The 23147-nt window shown below is 37.9% G+C and overlaps 2 protein-coding genes across 11 annotated transcripts; one reads left to right on the top strand and one right to left on the bottom strand.

Annotated features, from left to right (window-relative positions):
• The first annotated feature begins 2232 nt into the window (after positions 1–2232).
• Positions 2233–5550, top strand: FATB (fatty acyl-ACP thioesterases B). 8 transcript variants are annotated; one of them, XM_012999110.2, is made up of 8 exons: positions 2242–2564; positions 3101–3212; positions 3293–3928; positions 4040–4173; positions 4272–4385; positions 4488–4659; positions 4769–4837; positions 4979–5550. In XM_012999110.2, exons 3-8 carry the CDS (start codon positions 3416–3418, stop codon positions 5246–5248), a joined length of 1272 nt encoding a protein of 423 aa, XP_012854564.2. In that variant the 5' UTR covers positions 2242–2564; positions 3101–3212; positions 3293–3415; the 3' UTR covers positions 5249–5550. The 8 variants fall into 8 exon arrangements, with proteins under 8 accessions (XP_012854563.2, XP_012854564.2, XP_012854565.2 ...); XM_012999111.2 differs by having other exon boundaries at positions 2244–2610; positions 3101–3143; XM_012999115.2 differs by having other exon boundaries at positions 2246–2564; positions 3101–3143.
• A 6421-nt stretch (positions 5551–11971) lies between these two features.
• LOC105974036 (ABC transporter G family member 32-like) lies at positions 11972–21411 on the bottom strand. 3 transcript variants are annotated; one of them, XM_012999074.2, is made up of 24 exons: positions 20618–21411; positions 19690–19810; positions 19507–19595; positions 19334–19418; positions 19109–19268; positions 18956–19032; positions 18731–18784; positions 17864–17954; positions 17478–17779; positions 17116–17397; positions 16705–17021; positions 16452–16612; positions 16251–16354; positions 15787–15946; positions 15556–15678; positions 15358–15449; positions 14929–15261; positions 14558–14848; positions 13920–14003; positions 13702–13835; positions 13382–13609; positions 13006–13177; positions 12641–12895; positions 11972–12387 (listed from the first exon to the last, which is right to left on the bottom strand). In XM_012999074.2, exons 1-24 carry the CDS (start codon positions 20890–20892, stop codon positions 12115–12117), a joined length of 4263 nt encoding a protein of 1420 aa, XP_012854528.2. In that variant the 5' UTR covers positions 20893–21411; the 3' UTR covers positions 11972–12114. The 3 variants fall into 3 exon arrangements, with proteins under 3 accessions (XP_012854528.2, XP_088681355.1, XP_088681356.1); XM_088825229.1 differs by having other exon boundaries at positions 15556–15946; XM_088825230.1 differs by lacking the exons at positions 19507–19595; positions 19690–19810; positions 20618–21411 and having other exon boundaries at positions 15556–15946; positions 19109–19261; positions 19334–19406.
• Between the last annotated feature and the right edge of the window lie 1736 nt (positions 21412–23147).

Below are 23147 nucleotides of genomic sequence, written 5' to 3'. Positions count from 1 at the left end.
CCATTTAATCTATAGGTTAAGCAAGGGTATTTTCGTCATATTTTGAAAAAAATGTAATGTGAGGGGGGTTTTTGTATTTATGTGTAGTATAGGGGGGTATTTGATACAAACTCCATAGTACAGGGGTGTTTTTGTATTTAACCATAAAATGTATGGTGAACAAACATCAAGATAATAGATAATGCATAATGGTTCCAACTCAGAAGCTTTGATCACATGTGACATGTTTTTATTAATTCAATTTGTTTTTTTAAATAAATAGTGTATCATGTAATTAGGTCCCAATTAAACACTGCAAACATGACAGATGAGTCAAATATATTTAACTAATTGTGATGTAATATTTATATACGTTAACAAATCCAACTCCACACATATAAAATATTAGTATATTCCCGTTTGTGACTTAACAGTCGGAGCAAGTGAGTCTGTATTAATTGACTCAGATTGTCGCGCATGATTAGCTTAGTGTGAATTTACGTCTCCCTTATAATTTGCAATCTATTGTACGAGAGTGTAAATTTATGCAATGTACATATACAGTGTGTTACATGTTTCTTCATTTAAAAAAAAATCAATTTTTTTTTCTTTCTAAATTAGTCTGATAATATGGAAGCAACTATTTCAATACCATTTTAGACAAAGCCATGGTGAATAATAATCTTTTTTCTAATTGTTTAAATGCTTTAAATGATGAGAAATTATGCCCCAATTTGAATATGTTAATTGTGGTGTTTCCCTTCTAATTAATGATGACCACAACCTCTTAATTAGTCCCTCAAAATGCATACAAAATGCACCGTTAATTTGGCAGCCTATAATATAATGCAACTAATTGTTTCTTGATATCTCTCTTTTTCAATTAAATAGTTGTGATTTGTTGGTGAATTATAAATGGCTACCCATTAGCCTAATCTTTCACACAATAAGTAAATAAAATAAAATTCAAGAAAAATTGGAATGAAAGTAAGTACTAATTTAGTGTAACATCAACATTACGGCAAAAGGCAACTATAGATTCATAGATATCACACTTAAGCCTATTAACTAAAGGCGTGTGTTGACGTGGTGCGATTGCACGTCACGTTTTGTAATTCTTCCCTCGCACTTTTCGATTCCTCGCGTGAGCACTACTTGCATCACAAAATTGTCGTTAGGACACTGGGATTGGTTCCGACGAAAACCCTCCGACACTCAAGTTAACTTTGTATGGTAGAAGAACTCAAAATTAATAGACTGTTCGGGAGTTATGAATTGCGTACATTTGATTGTGCGGTTTTCGAGTATTTATATGGAGACATATATTCTCGTGGGCCTAAGTCACTTAACATGAGCTAACTTGGGGCTACTGTTTAGATCATAGCCAGTTTGAGCTTAGCAAATTTGAGCTTGTATTATTATTTTTAGTTGATTTGGACTTGATTTATGTGCCTATATGGGCTTGTGATATGTACCTCTGGACGTGAACCCATCGTGCGTATATATGCATAATCAATTTAAAAAAAATTAAAGTATTGAAATGTAAATCTACATCAATAATACATGATGTATAAGGAAATATAACAAAAGCAATCCTAGCAAATTAAATCTATTATAGGGCTAAACATACATCTCGAAAGTATAGTCAAAGTGACCGACACTATCGGTTCACCAAAATAACCAACTAACAAAATGTTTGATTAAACTTATAATATATTAAATAAGATGATTAAGAGTTCAGGTAATCTTTTTTTTTTAATATTTTAAAAATTAAAAAAAAAAGCTGTTACCGTTTTATTTAAAATCTTAGAATGAGTAAATATAACTTATAATATCATCATCCAAACATTTCAAAAATTAATTCTTAATAAGACGTAACAACTTATTAACTCCTAAAACAATTTTCTCAGATGTAAAAGTTTAACAGCTATTTAAAATAAATTCAATAAACGGGCTCTAAGCGACTAATCCAACTAAGAAATAAAATCATTAATTGAAAGTCTATTGTTAGTTTAATTTCCTACATTACTTTCAACTCTTATCATTTAAAAATATTTATTTATTTATCTCGAGGGATAAATTAGGTATAGACTAGTGACCGAAAGAGGAGGTGTTTAATGAGGAAGTTGAAGGAGGGGGCGGGAGCCCCAGGTAGGCATTGTTAATTAATTAATTAATTAATTAATTTAATTTGTTATCTTAATTATTTTTTAATTTTAATTTAATTTTGTTACTATAAAAAAGGGAGTTCCTGCTGGACGCAAATGCCTACCACCAACAAATGCGCTGTCCTCTCTCTCTCTCACACTCACTCTCTCTTTCTCTCTCATCTTTCTCTCTCTATTCGAGAATTTTCCTGCTGTTTGAAAAACCTACAGAAAACCAAAATTAGTATACAAACTTCCCCAAAATAAATAAATTAAATTTTATAAAATAAAATAAAAAAAAATTCGAAAAAGAGAAAAAAAGGAGCGCCTCAAACGATCGCGAACCCTAGAACTCGCGCCGGGTATCATCATCCAACGGGTTTGCCGATCAGACATTGATGAATGTGCCTAATTTGACACAGCATTGATAATAATAAAGTAATTTTTATCCAGGATTATATTTTAATTTTTCTTTTCTCTGAAGGTGCGTCTGTTTTTTATTTATTGAAATTTCTGCATTTAGATTATTTTTCATGTTTATTTCGATCTGATTGTTGGTGTGGTGCCGTTTGTTGGCGGCGGGGGGTGAAAGGGGAGAAAGGTTTGATTTTTATTTTTAATTTAATTTTTTTGTTTTGGAAATTTGAATTGCGAATGTCGCGTGGTTGTGGTTTTGCGTTTTTTTGTGGTTGAATGCTCAGATCTGCTTTTGGTTTTCATTTTATTTTGACGCCCGGAATCTTCTAGATGTATGGTTCTTTTGGTATCTTCGCCCCCATGTTTGGGTTCTGATTTTTATATTGAAATAATGATGTTTGTTTGTTTGTGCAGAGGCAATAAGTAATCAAAAATCATGTGTTTATGTTTAATTGCTTTGCTGGGCAGATAACTTTTGTGTATGGTGTTATTCGTGTACCTTAAAAGCATATATCTTTACCTGTATAATTTCTTCGAATTCGTTTATTTTGTGGCAGGGCTGTTCATGTGGATTTTTTCTTGCTAATAATCATTTGAATTGTAAGGGGTGGATTATCTGTCTCCATTTTCCTTGTCGGTTTTCTTCTTTCTGTTATTCTTTGTACTACGGTATCACCTCAACTGGCATATTCCTACTTTTACAATTTCAGTAAAATATATTCTGATTTCTACTTTATATTGATCTGCAGAGAGGACATGTTGCTCTTGTTGAATTGTGGTGATACTTGATCTAGTTTGTTCGACACGCTTGCTGCTGGTTAAATTTGCCGAAAAAATATATTAATCTTTAGTTTCACACAAATCTCTTCATCATGGTTGCCACCGCCGCAACTTGTGCGTTTCTCCCAGTACCTTCTCCATCTTCAGACTGCTCCGGAAAAGCATCCGGAAAGATAAGTGGCATCCCTGCAAGCGTTGATGCCCGTGCAACTAGCGCAAAGTCAAAGTCTTCATCTGCTGGAAGATTACAGGTTAAGGCCAGTGCACAAGCCCCTCCAAAGGTTAATGGCACCAAAGTTGGAGTTATGGATGGTTTCAAGACAGACGATGAGGTGTCTGTGTCACCTCCCCCGAGGACGTTTATCAACCAATTGCCTGACTGGAGTATGCTCCTTGCTGCCATTACTACAATATTTTTGGCCGCAGAAAAGCAATGGATGATGCTTGATTGGAAGCCGAAAAGGCCAGATATGCTTGTTGATCCTTTTGGTTTGGGGAGGATTGTGCAGGACGGTCTTGTATTTCGTCAGAACTTCAGTATTAGGTCGTATGAAATAGGGGCTGATCGGACTGCTTCCGTAGAGACAATGATGAATCATTTGCAGGTTTAATATTGGAACTAATTTGTTTAGTGCGTTAATGTGTTAATTCTTGTGCTACTATGAATTATTAGAAGTTTTCTTGCACCCGGTTGACAGTTTGCTCTATTCTTATAGGAGACGGCTCTAAATCACGTAAAACATGCTGGATTGCTTGCTGATGGTTTTGGTTCAACACCGGAAATGTGCAAAAGAAATTTGATTTGGGTGGTTACTAAAATGCAGGTTGTTGTCGATCGTTATCCGACGTGGTAAGTTTTAGTACATGATATGCTTAAGCATACTTTTCTTGTTATAAAGTGTTGTCTTATTAGTTCTAATTTGAGTTCCTGAAATTTATGTCTTGCAGGGGTGATGTTGTTCAGGTGGATACTTGGGTAGCTGCATCTGGGAAGAATGGTATGCGTCGAGATTGGCTTGTTCGTGATAGCAATACGGGCGAAATATTAACTAGAGCTTCAAGGTTAGGGAATGTTTGATTAATTTTACGATATTCAAGCCATAACTGTCCATTCCAGTTTAACTAACTCAAGAATTTTTTTATCTGGGGTTGGAATAATGGCAGTTTATGGGTAATGATGAATAAAGCGACAAGGAGATTATCTAAAATTCCAGATGAAGTTCGAGATGAAATAGCGGGCTATTTTGTGGATTCTCCTCCTATAGTGGATGACGATTCCCGGAAGCTACCGAAACTTGACGATACCACTGCGGATTATGTCCACAGTGGTTTGACTGTAAGCAGCACACTGTTTACTACTAACAGTTTATTCCGTAATTCCCAAGTGTCATTATTGCTCCATTAAATCATTGCCTTCTGAAATCGATACGTTCCTTTACGTGCAGCCTAGATGGAGTGATCTAGATGTGAATCAACATGTGAATAATGTGAAGTATGTTGGTTGGATTCTTGAGGTATGTTCTTGAAACTACTTTTTATTGCATAATCATAGTACTAATTTTGAAAAAAAATTAAATTAGAGTTATTGTTATGATTATTCAAAAATGCTACAACTAGGTTTCGACTTGATTTTACTCTGTCAATTTATAATGCAGAGTGCTCCATTGCCAATACTGGAGACTCACGAGCTCGCTAGTATGACACTCGAGTATAGAAGGGAGTGCATGAGGGACAGTGTGCTACAGTCCCTCACATCCGTTATGGATGAGGGTGACGATGACGTGGCAAAATCCTCCATTGTTCAGTGTCAGCATTTGCTTCGATTGGAGGGTGGTGGTGAAATTGTTAAAGGGAGAACTAAATGGAGGCCCAAATATCCCGATAGAATCGGGAGCCTGGGCCAATTTCCAGCGGAAAGTGCTTAAGTACACACCGTCGCCAATTCTTCATCGGTGGAGGTACTGTACTGTGCTTTGATGTGTAGTAGAATACAATACTGCTTGTGATCTTCTATTTGTCTGCTCTGTTAAATTCTCATGTAATGTCCAGTCTAATTTATTATGCTTTTTTTCTTTTCGATTCTTATTATTATTTTTTTTTTGGTTTCGATTCTCTTCTTGATAACGATACGATATAAGTTTGAAAAAAGTTCGTTTGTAAGTACCGTTCGCTTTCGTTCGTATATTTTGCTGGTGTGCAATATAAATTTCCAGCTGTAGTAGTGAAAGTTGGCGTGGCGTGTCGTGTCGATATATGTATGTACCGGGGTCCATTAATCCTTTTGTTGTTTGTTAGTAAAGGTAGTTTTCTGAAGAGTGGTCCTCCATTAACATTATATAGTTGAACCAGTTTGTTTCTGTGCTTGAAATATACATATATACAATTAATAGGGTGTTTAATTGAGAGATTTATTTTGATTATTTAATTATCTGCTTTATTTATTTATTAAGCAAGCTACCAACTACTTAATTCGGTGGAGATTAATTCAAGTATTTATTGCTTACTGACCCAATTGCTCAATCTTGTTGAGTAAATGTTCAATTAAACATGTATATATTTTTGTGTATATATATATTCACTGCTCAACGGTCTCAACTGAATTATTATTATTGTTATTATTATTATTATTATTATTAAATAAATAGTTTACTTGTGGAAATTGTCTTCTCCAAAAGATGTAGACGAATAATTGACTGTATTAATTCAAGAACTTTTATAGTTTTATTCCAAGATTGAATGAGAAAAAGTCAATGATGTAGTTGAGAGTGATGAAACTTTTCTTCTGGAATTTTCAAAGGTTTGATCAATTAGTCATATGTTGGTGAACAAATTTTGTTCTTTTTTCTTCTAGAATTAATAAGTTCCGTCATGAAACTTTAAGGCCTCGTCTCGTTTGGATGGGGAGATTAGTCATTATTAACTAATAACTGGACTTGGTTTGATGTTTGGTATTCTTAATAAACTTATCGGGACGATCTGTAAATATTATATTATCATACCTTATGTCATTGTATAGGCATATTTTATATTGGAAATTTCGAGATCCAATAATGCAATTGAATTTTATTAAATTATTTAATTTGAACTCATTTTGGCGAATCCTTAATATTTCACCTTACAAAAAAGAAACCTATAAAAGATGGAAATATGAACTTTTGGAATCTTTGGTACGTTTCATTGTCAACAATGTGAAATAAGTGCGACAAAACCAAATGAGCCCACGTATTCTTTTAAATAGCGCTATCAACAAGATTCCGGGAATCAATTTTCATATTATTTTGGATGTTCTAATTTATTTTTCATATTATTTTATCAATTGAGGTATTATGGAAAATGGTTTGAGAAACCGTAATATTTTTTTTTTTTGGTATTTATTGAGAGGGGAGTAATTATATTTATTAGTATTATTTTTATTTAATTTAATCGGAACATTAGCCTAATAAGTATTTAATTCATTGTAGCACATACAATATATATATATAACGAATTTAAAGATTGATAATAATTTCCCCACTTGTTTTATGTTTCTTAACTCATACTTGTGCGGACGGTGGTCCCTATGTTCAATGGTGCCAACAAATTTAAGCCTTCATGTGTAAGAAAATTTAAAGTTGAAAGGATAATTGCAAATAACCAAATATGAGGGGCTTTTTTGTAATTTAATCTTATCTGGGTGACTGTAATTAACCCTTTTTTCTAGTCATTCTGTATGTTTATTTTTATCTTTAGTATAAAAAACGCACCATTTTGTGTAAAAACTAAAAGGAACTCAATTTTCAGTCGGGTTCCAATTCAACCGGTAACACTAGACCGGACAAGTCAACGGTTCACGGTTTAACGGGTTCAACCAGCCAGTTCAGTCCGGATTTCAAAACATTGATCGTAACTATAAACAAAAGTATGTGGGATTAATACCAAATATACATATTTTACAATTAATATTGTTGTTGATACTTCATATACTTGATATCATCGTTTTTCAATACCGACACAAGACAAGAGAAATCCTGCATGTGAGTTATTATAAATCAAATTTCAAGGAAAATAAAATAAAACATAATTTAATTTAACAAATAATGACACAAATAAAGACAGACTCTAATCAGACAAATCTCAATTACAGAGGTCTCGGGACGAAGCGTTCTTAGTTGGTCAATGTCAGTGATGATGCTAAAAATAGATCACCTTATATAGTTGAGATTGAAGGAGCTGGGAAAGCAAAGTGGGTCACTGCTCATGTGCTAGATAGCCCTGAGACACCTGCGAACAAAGAACACGTGAACTAGGCCGGGGGTTGATCCGGCGGAAACCCCTCCGACGCTCAAGTCAGACGTGCGGATAATGGAAATAGTTCGGGAGAATATGACCCCTAGTATTATTTGGATAATAGGGCGTACCTTATCGAATGAGTTCAAATGTGTATTTATAGCTTAGTTGAGATTGTCGGGCCCAAACCTTGCTTGAAGGTGATTGGGCCTCGGTGATAGTAGTCTTCGATATTGGGCTCGTGGCCCGGTAGATAAATAATTTGTAGGCCCATTGGGTTGGGCCAATTAGGCATATCATTAAGCCCCCCACTCTCGAGTCGATGTGGGGGCCATGTTGAAATGAGTTCTCAATCGTGTCGAGAGTGAAAATTGTAGTGTTCGTTCTTTGGCATATGGCCTGATGGTGTGCGAAAATGAATTGGAGCGTGTGTCGGAGGGGCGTGAATGCGCGTTGGCGCGTAGCGCGACCAAGTTGTCGCTATGTAAGTTATTTGAGTCGTCGGTGTTGTCCCGCGACGATGTAGTAGCGAATTGTCTCCTCGTGGGAGTTGTCTCGTCGCGGGGTAATATAGTTGATCGAGTTATCTCCTCGTGGGAGTTGTTTCGCGATAATGTGGTAGCACGGATCAAATAATCTCCTCGTGGGAGTTGTCTCGTCGTGGGGTAATAGAGTTGATCGAGTTATCTCCTCGTGGGAGTTGTCTCGTGAAAATGTAGTAGCACGGAGCTAGTATTCTCCTCGTGGGAGTTGTTATTTATTGACATTGTCAATGTTTTGACGCGTTGCTTGTATGTGTTTACATATAGCCTTGTGCGTGATGTACTTGAGGAGGGGATCAGACTCTCAAGAGTTTTTTTATGGGGATCGTGCCCCTTGTTAGACCTCGTGGGTCGTAAGTATGTTTGGACCGTGGCCACGTTTTAATGAAGGACCCATCGAAAACAAGTAGATAAATTTTGAGTAATCAAGCTGGCCAGGCTATATAGATTCTCATAATATCTCTAAGTGTTTCTAAGGTTGGATTTGTAGTGCCGAGCGAGTTGGCTCCTCGTGGGAGTTGTCTCGATGCGGGTTGTAGTGCTGAGGGAGTTGGCTCCTCGTGGGAGTTGCCTCGCAACGGGTTGTAGGACCGAGCTAGTTAATTCCTCATGGGAGTTGTCTCGCTGCGGGTTGGTAGTACCGAGCGAGTTGTCTCCTCGTGGGAGTTGTCTCGCTGCTAGTTGTATGACCGAGCGAGTTGTCTCCTCGTGGGAGTAGTTCCGAGCGAGTTGGCTCCTCGCGGGAGTTGTCTCGCAAGCCCCCCACTCTCGAGACGATGAGGGAGCCAAGTCGAAAAGGGTACCGGATCGTGTCGAGAGTAGATCGGTGTTGTAGTGTTCCGTTAACTGTTGGCGTGACGTGGAGAAATAATTTTTTTTTTTTTATTTTCCATTTGATAGCGAACGCAATTTGGTAGGTGCGTTAAAGAGCTCGCGCAATTTGGTGGAACGCGTTGAAATTCTCGTGCGATTTGATGAAGCGAGTCAAAATCTACGCGCAATTTGGTGGAGGGCGGTGAAAGTTCCGTGCGATTTAATGGGAGCGCGCAGTCCAAGGGCGCCTTGGGAAAGCGCGCGCGCGTGCTTGCAAGCGCTGCCATTAATTTCTTTTTTTTTTTTTTTTTTTTTTCCTGGCTGCTGACGCGCGCGCGCGTGAGCGCGTGAACTCCACGCGCGCGTGCTGTGCACGCGCGGCCCCCTCTTCTTTTTTTTTTTTTTTTTTTTTCTACTGGCTGCTGACGCGCGCGCGTCAGCGCGTGAACACCACGCGCGCGTGCTGTGCACGCGCGCGCCCCTCTTCTTTTTTTTTTTTTTTTTTTTTTTTTTTTTTTTTTTTTTCTGAGGTGGCGCGCGGCTCGGCTCTCGGGCGTGGCTTGGCTGCCCTTCTTCAAATTTTTATTTTTTATTCTCTTTTTTCTTCTTCTTCTTCTTTCTTCTTTCTTCTCATCTTCTTCTTTTTTCTTCTTCTTTGATTTTTTTTTTTTGTTCTCATCTTCTTCTTTTTTCTTCTTCTTTGATTTTTTTTTTTTGTTCTCATCTTCTTCTTGTTTCTTCTTCTTTGATTTTTTTTTATTTATTTTTTTCTTCATCTTCTTCTGGGGTTTCGCGTGCGCGATTTTACCCCCCTTTTTTTTATTTGGTTGATATTCACCCCCTTGGGATGTTCTATTTTTTGAGTAGGGAGATTATCCTCGTTCCTTGAGATGGGATGTGCACCCCCTTGGGGATGTTCTATTTTTTGAGTAGGGAGATTATCCTCGTTCCTTGAGATGAGATGTGCACCCCCTTGGGGATGTTCTATTTTTTGAGTAGGGAGATTCTACTCGTCTCTTGAGATGTGATGTGAACCCACTTAGGGTCATGCCCAACCTTAGGATGGGGATAACTGCCCACTGTAGGATGAGGCGCTCGAGACCTATGGTCTGAGGTGGATGCGCACGGTTGTGCCATTGGTTCGCGCGTACGCGTCAGACCATTTTTCCTGTTTTTGAAGTAGGGACGTGAAACACTTGATGGGATGTGAAACCCCTTGGGGTTGAAAGGTAAGTGGATGTACCACCCTTGAGATGAGATGCCCAACTTTAGGATGGGATAGCCCCCCATTTAGGATGAGGCGATCACGAACCACTGGGGTGAGATGCCCTACCTTGGCGATTTATGGTGCCAGTGATTCAGTGGCAGCACGAGTTGAATCTTCCGTGATCATACGCTGAATGTCTTCTTCGGTTATCTGAACCGTTCGAGAAGTAAGTAGAAATTGATCATGTTGAGGACCCAGTGGGGCCTCAGGAGGAGGAGCGTTGGCTCCTACTATGACGATGTATGGTGCCACTGCTTCAGTGGTAGCACAAGTTGAAGCTTCCGCGATTATACGTTGAAGGTCCTTATCGGTTATCTGAGCCGTTAGAGGAGCAAGTAGAAGTTGATCTTGTTGAAGGTTCGGCGATCATATGCTGAAGGTCCTCTTCGGTTATCTGAACCGTTCGAGGGGGGCGGAAGTAGACCCCTAGAGAGTCGATGATCCATGGCGAATGAAATGTTTTGGGGGCACTATGAACCTCCAGGGAGTCGATAACCCTTGGCGAACGAAATATTTTGGGGGCAAATGTAAGCCCCCAGGGAGTCGATAACCCTTGGCGAGCGAAATATTTTGGGGGCAGATGTAAGCCCCCAGGGAGTCGATAACCCTTGGCGAGCGAAATGTTTTGGGGGCAGATGTGAGCCCCCAGGGAGTCGATAACCCTTGGCGAGCGAAATGTTTTGGGGGCAGATGTGAGCCCCCAGGGAGTCGATAACCCTTTCTAGTGTTGAAGGGCCTCCTCGGTTATTTGAACCATTCGAGGAGCAGGGAGTGGTGGATCGGCGAGTGGTGGGTCCCGAGGGGGGATCACCTGAACCTCGCGAGGCGGATCCATGGGATGGGGAGGAGGTGGCAAGCCAGAGCCTCCACGAGGTGGGAGGTCGTTAGCTGTGTCATTTTCTCTCCGAGCAGACGCCTCAGGAGGATCTTGTTGGCTACGTGATCTGGTTTGCATCGTTCCCACAGACGGCGCCAAAATGATGATGCTAAAATATAGCTCACCTAGGGTGGTGTAGAAAATGAGCTGGGAGAGCAAAGCAGATCAGTAGCTTGACAACTTGATGATCCTGAGGTACCTGCGATCATAGAACACATAAGCTAAGCCGGGGGTTGATCCGGCGGAAACCCCTCCGACGCTCAAGTCAGACGTGATGATCATAGAAATAGTCCAGAGAATACCATTAGTAGTATTGCTCAGATAATAGGACGTACCTTATCGAATGAGTTCAAATGTGTATTTATAGCTTAGTTGAGATTGTCGGGCCCAAACCTTGCTTGAAGGTGATTGGGCCTCGGTGATAGTAGTCTTCGATATTGGGCTCGTGGCCAGGTAGATAAATAATTTGTAGGCCCATTGGGTTGGGCCAATTAGGCATATCAGTCAGGATACTTGTTAACCATTATCAAAGGCAAGAGCCAAGATCCCTTTTTCAACTTGTTAGAAATTATGCATACAGATTATTAGATGATTAAGAGGGTAGATTAGTAATTAACAGTTTGTTGCATGAACCATAATGGAACCCTAACAAATTTCATCTTATACCTACACATAATCACACACACACACCTATGTGTATGTGTGCTTAGTAGATAGTTATCTTTAACTAATCAAATCTACCGGTTCGTAACCACTTTTTTAGATTAATGAAATCTCTCTCTCTCTCTCTCTCTCTCTCTCTCTCTCTCTCTCTCTCTCTCTCTCTTCTCTCTCTCTCTCTCTCTCTCTTCCTCTTCAAGCTTTCTCCGTGTTTCAATGGAGCTTTTGGTGTAACTTCACACTATCAATATAATTTTATTGCAGATGAAAAATGAATCACAAAAGCTCAATCCTCATTACAAAACTTTACAGTTTCCATATGTTGAATGAAAAACTAAATTTATAATCACACTCTATTACAAAAACCTATCTCCTCTGAAAATTAAAAGATTTGATAGCGAAAGCGAAAATCACTGCAAACAGAACACAAAATCCGACCACCATAATACCCGCAATGCCGACGAAATCATGTCTGAATCCGAAAACGTTCTTGACCAGTAACCTAGTCGACAACAACTGAACTCCGTCCGAAAGTTTCACGAGTTTTTCCACGTCAGCGTATTGAGAAGCAACGAGACCATATAGACTCCAAGCTATAGGGTTCGCCCAATAGTACCATCTCCACCATATCGGAATTCTCTGCATGAGCATAAAAACAAAATACGAGAACTCGAAAATTTTAGTATTTTATATAGATGACATCTTTTTTTTTTTTTTTGAATAGTGTACAACAGCATGAAAGAAACATTCATGTTTTAGAATATAGCCCCGTTTCTCGAAAATCTAATATTTTATATAGAGATTTTCGGATAATTCAAAATATAGTAGACTACGTTAAAATGGACTCGAAATCAGAACAGGAAATTAAATAATAATTTTTTTGGTTAATTACCTTGTGAGGTATCATGAAACCGCTGAAGAGATTCCAGAGCATGTAGAATGGGGCGGCAATAATGGCGGCCACATTGTGGTTGGGAGTGACAGCTGTCGTCATCATGCCGTAAAAGGTGAAGTACAACATAGTGAAGTACATAAAAAACGTGTACCACACAAATTTGGAGAAGGTCCACTCGAACGAGGCCATAGAGTAAAATATGGTGCAGTAGAATATTGCCTGTACGAATACATAAGGAAACTCAATGGCCACCTGCACAGGGTTTAAGACATTATAGTATTGGATTCGGACAGCACAGAAAACAGAAGTTAGAGTGAAGTAAACAAACGAGACGTTAGTTAGTTTTGGCAGAAAACAAGAACCTGGGCAAACGCAAAAGGTAGAGCTGAATATGTTCCAGCTGCTCTCTCTCTGTAAGAAACGAATCTTTCAACAGAGACAACTGGTTGAACAGCAGTGCCGTTTGTTACTCCGATGAACAATACTGCTGCGTACATTGATCCCATTGCGTTAAAAATGTCTTGCTGTGAATCCCTACAATACATTAAAAAAGAGTTTAAATTAAACTACGGAAAAAAATCCCCACCGCATGGTTTTATTTTTTCTTCTAAATTTTGGTCAAAGACGTGATTTTTTCTGGGAAAAAATGAAACAATACCATGTTTCGTTTTGATTCATCGTAAACCTGAACTATGCTGATTTGATGGAAATATAACAGAATAAGTGTCGAATATAAACCTTTTGGAACCGAATTCCCAACATATTGTCCCTAGCATAAGTGATATAATCACTGTGTAGAAGAAGCGAACAGCCGTGTATTGGGGGTTTCGCCAGTAAGAGAGATGCTGCTTCCAGAGGCAAGCCACAAATTGATCAAGATACGACCTTGAATACATTGTGGGGAAGTTAAGTTCTTTTGCATCAGCACTTGGCTTGCTTAACCTCTCGACCAATTCTTTATTATATCTGAAAAAATTAAACAGGGATATAATATCGAGAAATATGTCAATTTCAGACACGAAAATGCAAGATTGAACGAAGTGTTGTACTGGACATACTGAAATAGGTTTGATTGTCTATAAATTTCAGCGAAATCAACATCGAGGCGGTTTTCCTCTGCTGACGATGTAACTTCTAACATCCATGTAGCGGGATTATATCCTGGCCTTATCCTCCGTACTCCATCAACCCCCTAATTACCAAAAGAAAAATATTAAATAAATAAAAGTGACTAACTTCATCATACATTATCAGATTAAAATGACAAATGTCAAACCTCAAAATACTCGATCAGTTTGCTAGATTTGGGACCGAGTGGACCAGCATAAATGAGCTCCCCTCCCCGTTTCATAAATAAAAGCTGCAGCACGAGCCGATAGATTAGCAGCAAGAAATTAGACCAAAGAACCTCCATAACTACCAAAATTATCCTCAATTTCAAAATTGCATGCTAGCTGGTGTAGGTGATCAATTAACTTGAAATGAATAATTTACTTCGTTTTATTTTTTTCAATCTAATTGCAGAATACTGAATAATGTAGCAAATATTGAGGTTTTGACTTCAGAAATATTATAGTTGTCGACAAACTAATATGAAAGTTAGTCCAAAAATTCGAAAATTCAGTTTTCGAGTTTAGCAAAGAAACCAACAATTTTGGGATGGAGTAATAATGCATGCAAAAAGATGTCAACGCTCGGGCATGTTATCTCTTAACCAGATCACACACATAAATACATAAATAGTCTATTGCATTACAAATCATCCAGTAGTAAAGCTTATACCAAGGTATATCGAATCCATTTGGTTGAGTGTATTGCAATGGCTTTTATAAGGTCAATTTTTCCATTTTCTTTTTTCTTTTTCTTTTTTTTTTTTTGAAAAGAAAGGAATATCAAAAGAGAAATAAGTCGGACCTCATCAAAGGATTCAAAGATGTCAATGCTGGGTTGATGAATCGTGCAAACGATTGTTCTCCCCGTATTCACTATATTCCTCACAGTCCTCATAACAATGGCTGCAGATCTAGCATCCAAACCTGATGTTGGCTCATCCATAAAAACTATGGAAGGATTGGCGACCAGTTCAACAGCAATAGTGAGGCGTTTTCTTTGCTCTGTTGATAATCCATCAACTCCTGGTAAGCCTACCAAAGCCCCTTTTAAAGGAACGAGCTCCACAAGTTCCATCACCTCTTCAACAAATGCCTGACAATGTGAACATCCATAAGTCATATGATGTTCTAGAATGTAATAAAACCAGCATCGGTAATTTTATATAAACGTACCTTTTGGGTTTCCAAGTCAATATCTGATGGTAACCTCAGCCAAGCGGAGAACAAAAGCGATTCGTGGATGGTTAAGCAAGGAGAATGGATATCGTTTTGCTCACAGTACCCTGATATTCTAGCAAAAGTTTCTTGTGTTTTAGGATAACCAGATATATTGACATTTCCTTCTATAACTCCGCCAGTTTTTCTACCGGCTAATACATCCATAAGGGTAGTTTTCCCGGCACCACTAACTCCAACCAATGCTGTGAGCACACCTGGCCTGAATGCTCCTGTTATGTCGTTCAGTAACTGCAGTTTGTCCTCGGATACGCCTTGCTGCTTCAGTTCCTGAAATAATAAGTTTTACGTAATGTATCGTGAGAAAAATAAAAATATTTAAATTAAAGAAATGATCTCTGAAAAATTAATGGAGAGTGTACACACCAGAGGCACATCCACGTAGTAACAGATGTTGCTGAAAGACATTGAAAGCGGCTGAAAAGGAAGCACCATGCCCTTTTGTTTAAAACTCTTTTCTGATAACAAAGTAAACTGAAGGTCAACATATTTCACAGAATTATGCATACACAAGTCTTTCCATCTTTCATAATTTGTAAACAGAGAAACTACAATTATTCTTACTAGCAAATGAACCCGAATGCTGCAAAAAGTCTCTTAGCTGAATAACAACAGGTTCTCCTTTCCGCATCTTCTCTCTATTTTCGAGCTCTTCTTTAGAAATAACAGCTTGACGCTTCACAAGAGCTTCAGGAGATTTGAAAATAAGACAAGAAAAGAGAAAACAACAAGAAATTTTAGTTCGATGTAATATGGGAGGTAAAAATATGGGAGTTATAAAGAGAGGTAGCTTACGGTTCAGCTTCGAGAGGAAAATGGTGAAAAGGAAATTGAATAAGAAGGTATAACCGATCAAAACACCAACACCTATCCAGTACCAGTAACTTTGAGGAAACAAACTGCGAGCCTTTAGCAATGCTTCGCCTAGTGGCAAAGTTGAGTTGCCCGCACTTCTCTACATGTATAAGATGTGTAACTTTTCAGTATTTAGTTTGACAGTGTAGCTAAACCACTTACAATTGCTAGTTTGTAATTTAACAAACTCAATTACTTAGTAGAAATTACGGAACTCAAACAGATATATATACTTCTTTCTCTATTTCAGGTAAACAAACAAATGTTTCACACCCAAATATTTCGATCTACAACTCGAGATACGGGTGAGTTCAGTCACATATACTCTAAGAGTAATAACCAAATTAGTTGTCAGATTTCTATTGTAATAGGAAAACTTCAAATACCAATTAATCAAGGTGTACCTTATCCCAAGAGTGCCCGAGGAACTCATTCACACTAACAGCATCTTGAGCATACATTAGTGGGGAAATCCAAAATCCCCAAATCCACCAACTAGGGATCCTATCTGTCAAAGTCGTAGAGCCGAGGTTGAATCCATCAGATTTTCTACGGAATACAGAAATACAAAAAATTAAATATATTCAATTGAAGACTTAGTTTACCTCTTGAAATGATGTATCCGCCAAGGGCCATGACTATCAACATAGCAAAAGATCCGAAAGTATTCGCCACAATCATATTGCGGCCAAGGGAACCCATCAGACGAAACAGAGCTAGAGACATTTGATGAAGAAAGAAGTAGAGCAGCGATTGCCGAAGAAATCTGTAGTGTTCTGTTAAATATTAATGCAGATTCTTCACACACCAAAACCTCATTATCTGTGTGTATAAAATCTGAAAAATTATCAGGTTCACCTTGTGAAGTTCGGATCAAACCCGACCACATAGTATGTTACTGCCACCCAGAAACCAGACTCTATCAATGAAGTCGGAATGCTCAAGAGCCATGAAGGCAGGGTATATGCCCAACAAGGGTAAAAGTGCAAGTCCCTGTGCTTGTATATAATCGGAAGCTTCGCCACCAGCATGGAAACCTCGGTGAAACCATTAAAAAGAATAATCACCATCGAAAAATACAACTCTCCCAGATAAAGACCCGCATCATCAATTGTATCATGACGCAGTGTAGCCCGGCAAAACACACTCATGGTAATCAGAGCAACCAAAAGGAGCTGGAAAAGAACCAAATTCAAATGCTCAATACGACTATGAATAATAAATAACCTTTCTATAGGTTTGTTTTGTTAAACAATTTGATATATTTACCTGTACAAATTTAAAAACATAGATAAACATATTCCGCTTCATAAGCAGCACTTGCCAATGATAGTTGGTCTTAAGAAGTTCAATTTTCTTGACACCATATTGAGAAGATGATAAGGCTGCAGGATGACTGTAGCGCCTATCGTATGGGATATCCAGTTCCTCGGATAAACTCTTCCCAATGTTGTATGAATTAAAAGCTTCGGCAAATCTTATAATCGGTATGAAACGATAAGGCTGATCAGGTAAAGACCAGTATTGCTCTTGGTCCTTCTTCGATACAACCTGCACGAAACAAACAACTTCAGTAAATATGTAAAGAAAGACAGCAACACACAGTATGCTATATTAAACCTTAAACGTACTTCTTGAAGGAAGTCTGCTGCATTTTTCCGCTCTGGACAGCGAAAACCCATATATGCAAAGAAGTCAAGGACAGATGTACGAGGTCCCTGGTACACAATCTTTCCCTCAGACAAGAGAATAATGTCATCAAATAACTCGTAAGTCTCAGGTGCTGGCTGAAGCAGAGAAATCACGGTGGTTCCATCAAGTGCACGGGTTGAATGTTTGAGGTACTTGATGATTTGGTATGTTGTCGAACTATCAAGGCCATTTGAAATTTCATCCATAAACAACACTCTTGAGGGACCCACTAGTAATTCACCTGTCAAGTATATCAGCAAAGTGAGATTGTAATTGTATAATCAACGTGTTTTGACCGAAAAAATCACTATTTTAGCCTATGTACCTGTTGTCAAACGTTTTTTTTGACCACCGGAGATCCCTTTAATCATTTCATCTCCAACCAGAGTATCCGCACAAAGGTCCAATCCTAAAATCTTTAAAAATCCATTTGTTACTAGGATGACATAATTATATGAAACAGCTTTAATATCTTAACATCACCAGTTATTTATTATTACCGATGACACGATCGGATTGAACACACAAAACTCTCCCTTTATGTGAAAACATTAGCCTGATTATCTAGAGAGCTACTGAATTTTGCCCTTTTCCAGCTTTATATATCTTCTAGAAATAGACAAGTGTGTTGCCTTACATTTTATGTGTTAAGTTCGACCCAGATCATAATGGTGATTCTAAGCATTGCCTTTTACCTTTTCTATATGCTTAACAACCATAGCATTTGGTTATGCACTCTGTGCTTATAATTCGTCAGTCTCAAAAAAGATCTTGTCCCAAACTAGACGCATTCACCTTATCGAAATTTGAAGTAGTCTTAACAGTGGGACATTATCAACCAGCAGCAAACGTCTTAATGAACCTAGTTTGATATCCATTCTTGATTCTTCCAAGGAACGGAATCTACGGTGGAACTTCATCAATCAGCAGCAAGGGCTTCTCCAACCCTAATACTTACTGGAGTTTACAAGATAGGTAAGTTACTAGCAGCAAAAGTTTCTTAGAGCCTACTGCTTATGGAGTAGAGTATGAAGCTCCGAAGATATTTCCTAGGTTTAAATAATTTATACTTCCTAAAAACTATACACAATCAGAATATTTACCCTTTTCAGAAATAATGTAATAAAAATGTGTTGGATGAGAGCCATCAAGATTTCAGAAGCAGTTATCATGGTTAATATCCCGAGTGTACCTTCAAAATGTACTCAACCAGAAGACCGGTCTCAGTTCCCTCCAAAGATAATGCCTGTACAACGAAAACAAAAACTTACAGACTGTTTAAGTTTGGTGAGGATAGTCCACTTTGTACTGAATTCTACTTGTTTCTTTTTAACATATTTGACATGTGAATAACGAAAATCAACGAAAACGAAGCATCCCAATTATTAAAAAAAAAAAAAAAAAAGAATACATGTACCTTCATGAAAATATCAAGATCTTCGTCAGGCTTTGTTCCAGAAATCTTCTCTCTTCTCGAGAGTTCCAGAAGCATATCTGTAGATTATTTCAAGGGTCAGCATTCCGATTACGTCTTACCTATTATACACTCGCAGAACTTTATCAGGCTTACCATATTTATAACCAACACCTTGACAGCGTGCGGAGAAGTCAAGTGTTTCTCTTACAGTCATCTCTGCAACATGCCAATCTTGTTGACTCACATAAGCGGATGTCCTTTGGGGTACGAACTCTTTCAGACCATGTCCGTTGTAGGTAATGTTACCTGACACCTTAAAGAGATCAAGATTTCAGTGCGCTAAAAGTTTCAGTTAGCATTATTAATAAATTTTTGTACCTTTAGATCAGATTTAAGGAGTCCAGCAAGTGCTAACAGCAGTGTCGTCTTTCCAGAGCTTGGAGGTCCTAATAATAAAGTTAACCTGAACAATAACAAAACAAGCACATAATTAGATAGATGAACAAATTCATAATGATTAAACTAATGATAAGAATTAAATCAGTACGTGCCTTCCTGGTCGAACTATCCCACTGATATCGTCTAGAATTGTTAGAGTTCTTATATTACCAGAGTGTATCCTTAGCTTCCTGAATAAAGCCTTACATTGAAGAATTGAAAAAGAAAAAAAATAGGTTAGATATTAAAAAATTAATTGCTAAGCAATAAGAACTCGAGAAAAACAATCGATGTACCTCGGCCATGTTGATGATGAAATTTGATATTGTAGGTAGAGCTCTACTGCCAGTTTGGACAGATGATTCGATTTTTAAATGGTGAAATCTAACTTCAACCTTCGGGAATTCCAGATCAACCCTGCGTTGTTAAAGCATGGTGCTTAAAAATTCATAAACTTGAACAATGCATCTTTGTTTTTAACAATACAACTGAGCTTAGAAGATGGAAGATAAGTAATCAATACATAATAGTGTTAAGATGATGGCTTCCATACAGAAAGTGATAGCGTAAAATATCTGAAAGATTCACTACCACCATATTAACACTACATGGTAAGCCAGTCCTTGAGTTTGTGATTTGGCAATTGATGTTATGCTCGTGAAAATATTTCTTCATGAAGATTTTTCGACGAGTAATTATTTCAACCAAAATCGGAGTCGTTTTGAGCTTCTTCTTGAATTCATGTAATATCTTATTAGCTAAGTGCTTGTTTTGTGCCCATAGGCCTATATGATCATATCATAAATTCTTAATTCATTTAGGCCTCGTTTGGTTTACATGATAAGATTAGTCAAAATAAAATTAAATAACTTAATGAAATCCCAATTAAATTAAATAATCTTTCTAAAAGGCTAGATATGCCATATAAAATAATATTTTCGGGTCGACCCGAAAATTTATTGGATTTACCAGACAAAAATAGTTCAATTATTTAATTAATCATAGCTAATCTCCCGAACCAAACAAGACCTTAGTCAATTAACCATAATTAGTCTCATCCCATATATTCATTAATTTAGTAGCCAGAACAATTAATTGAATCAAAGAATGAAAAAATATTACTCAAAATAGTTATGATAATTGATGAGCCAAGTAGAATGATTCGAAGATTCTAGAAACATAAATTGACCCTTGGGCAAAAAAATGGAAGCGGCAAACACTAACCTGTCAAAGCGGCGTCGTACGCGGTTGAAGAACTTCTCCCAATCATCGTCGACGGAGCTAATCAGCCGATCCAGTACGATTTTCTGCTCCTCCGCCTCGAGTTTCTGCACGTCGATCTGCTTCGAATCGCCGACCATGTTCCTGAAGATCCCCATCCTGACGCGGCGGTACGTCGGCAGCCGCTCAAGCGCCGCCCACCGCAGCGCCTCCTCGTCGTCCCCATCCTCCCTGAACGACTCCGAACGCGCCGACAAATTCTCGGCCGAGTTCCACATCGAAAAATTAACAGAGCAAGTTGTTGTTTGGTAGGGGGCTTAAACTTTTAGAATGGAAAAAAATGCGGCGGTGGGAGATGGAGTAAAGGCGAATTTCTAGCTGGCATTGTTGGTTGGATTCCATTAATGCTGTGAGGGATTACGGTTGAGCTCTGCATTAATGGCGCTTGGCCTTTTTTTCACCCCCAAAATGCATGTGTTTGTTGAATTTCTGCCCCCGTTCTACACTACTTTTTTAATCTTTTTTCTCCTGTTTGCATGCCTTTTTAATCCAATCGTTTGCTTTCTTTCACAATTTCAACCAATTCATTTTTCCCAAACTCGCCACATGCACGTCAAAATCTCACGGCCCCATTTCTGTACTGAACGTCGAATTTTTTTCTTCGAGGTACAACCTTTTTAACGCAAGGTACTAGCACGAATTTAGCCTGGTACTAGTTCTTTTTCTTTTTCGAATTGTTGTGAAGAGGGTATGGAGCATTAAATGCTCATCCGCTTCGGACAGAAATGGCGGGCCTTTATGGAGAGAGAGTTTGTTGGGGGTTTATCCTCACGCGCTCGCCCACGATTGATCTGTACTCTCCCTAGCTCTATAGAAGCGCTTTTATGTGAGAATTAAGAATCGCTAGAGATTTTAATCCATTTCTTATCAAAGATGGGCTTTTATTCTTTTATAGTAGATGGGCCTTTTCTACGAATTCATGGACTTTTTAATTAATTGAAGGGTAATTACATGTACACCCCTGAGACATGCTAAGATAACTTTAATGTCCATGTAGTATCGGTATTACAATCACCCCTGAAATATTGTTCGAAACCCTAATGGAATACTGAATTGGATAAGCTATTTCGTTACGGTTCTAACAGAGTATTATTTTTAGGCAGTGGTGGAGACAACATAAAGCTTGGGGTGACATGACTAGGGTTGGGAGTGGGTTAGTTTTATCCATCAACCGACCCATTACCGACCATATTTTTAGCTGGATAGTCAATTTTTAACCGACTCATTGGATTGAGTCAAAAATTTGAATCAACCCATTTATAATGGGCCGGTTGGTGGTTTCTAATATTATCAAAAGTTGGTTGACCGATAATTATCCGTCATCCAACTATACTATCAAAATTTTATTAAAAATATAAAATAAAGGCCGTGTTTTGTTAAGTGATTATTGGAATTTTCAAAATAATTAGTATTTTAAATTTTAAAACAATCAACAAAGGAAAAAAAAAATTGACCTAAATCTTCTATCAGTTTCTTTATGCCCAAGCTTAAACAAACATCCCACAAAACTCCACTAAATCTCTTGTGCATGTTTGAAATTACTTTGAATTTTCTATTTATATTTTTTTGTTAAATTGTTATTAATTATTTTGAACTGATAAATGATGATCGCACCATAGCATTACGCAAAATGTGGATATTTTTACTCCAAAATTTGATTTTTTTTAAGTGAACTAGGTGGCGGGTATAAACTATCAACCGACTCATTGCGAAACCAAATATTCAGTTGCCAACCATCAACCGATCCACAAAGGTTGGGTCGGCAACGGTTTTCAAATTGAGCAAAAATGGTTTGACGGATGGTTCGATTTTTAGGCTGGTAATCGACCGACCCAACCCAGTCCCAGCCCTAGAGATGACTCTCCTAACATTTCTTAAATTATTATTATTTTATATAAGATTTATAGATTTTCGTCTATGGTAGCATTAACGGCAACACAGAAAACAAATATAGTGCATATCGGTCCCCAGAACATGAAATCTTGACTCCAATAATTATTTCAGGGGTGTAGGTGTAATTTGCCCTTAGTTTAATTCATGTGGTGGAGGTTCATGTATGAATTAACTGTTATTGAATTTCATCATGTGGACAATTGTTGTCAAATACAAGGTAACAATTTTCCCATAGTAATTGTTTTTCACTAGAAACTAAACTTGTGATACTGGTTCTAATAACACTTTGTATGAATGTTTGCGCTACCATTCAGCTAATCAGTAATTAGAAAGATCCAGACTCAAGGCTTGTAGTGCATTCAGGAGACACAAACACGCACGACACCTGATTGTGATATCAAAGCCTCATACACTCAATTTGGAATCGCTACGTGGTTACCATATATGTTAACTAATTCAACATTCACAATTCGAAATCAAAATCGGTCCATGTGTGACGAATCTATTAAAGGTTGTTATGTTCCAACACATATTAATCAATCAATCCGATCAACGAGTTACGCACTAAAAAGTAACTCAA

Source organism: Erythranthe guttata, chromosome 11 (assembly GCF_056151865.1).
Source record: "Erythranthe guttata isolate IM_541 chromosome 11, IM_541, whole genome shotgun sequence".
Taxonomy (NCBI): domain Eukaryota; kingdom Viridiplantae; phylum Streptophyta; class Magnoliopsida; order Lamiales; family Phrymaceae; genus Erythranthe; species Erythranthe guttata.
The sequence above is the reverse complement of the archived record's forward strand: the minus strand, read 5'-3'. Positions and strand labels throughout refer to the sequence as shown.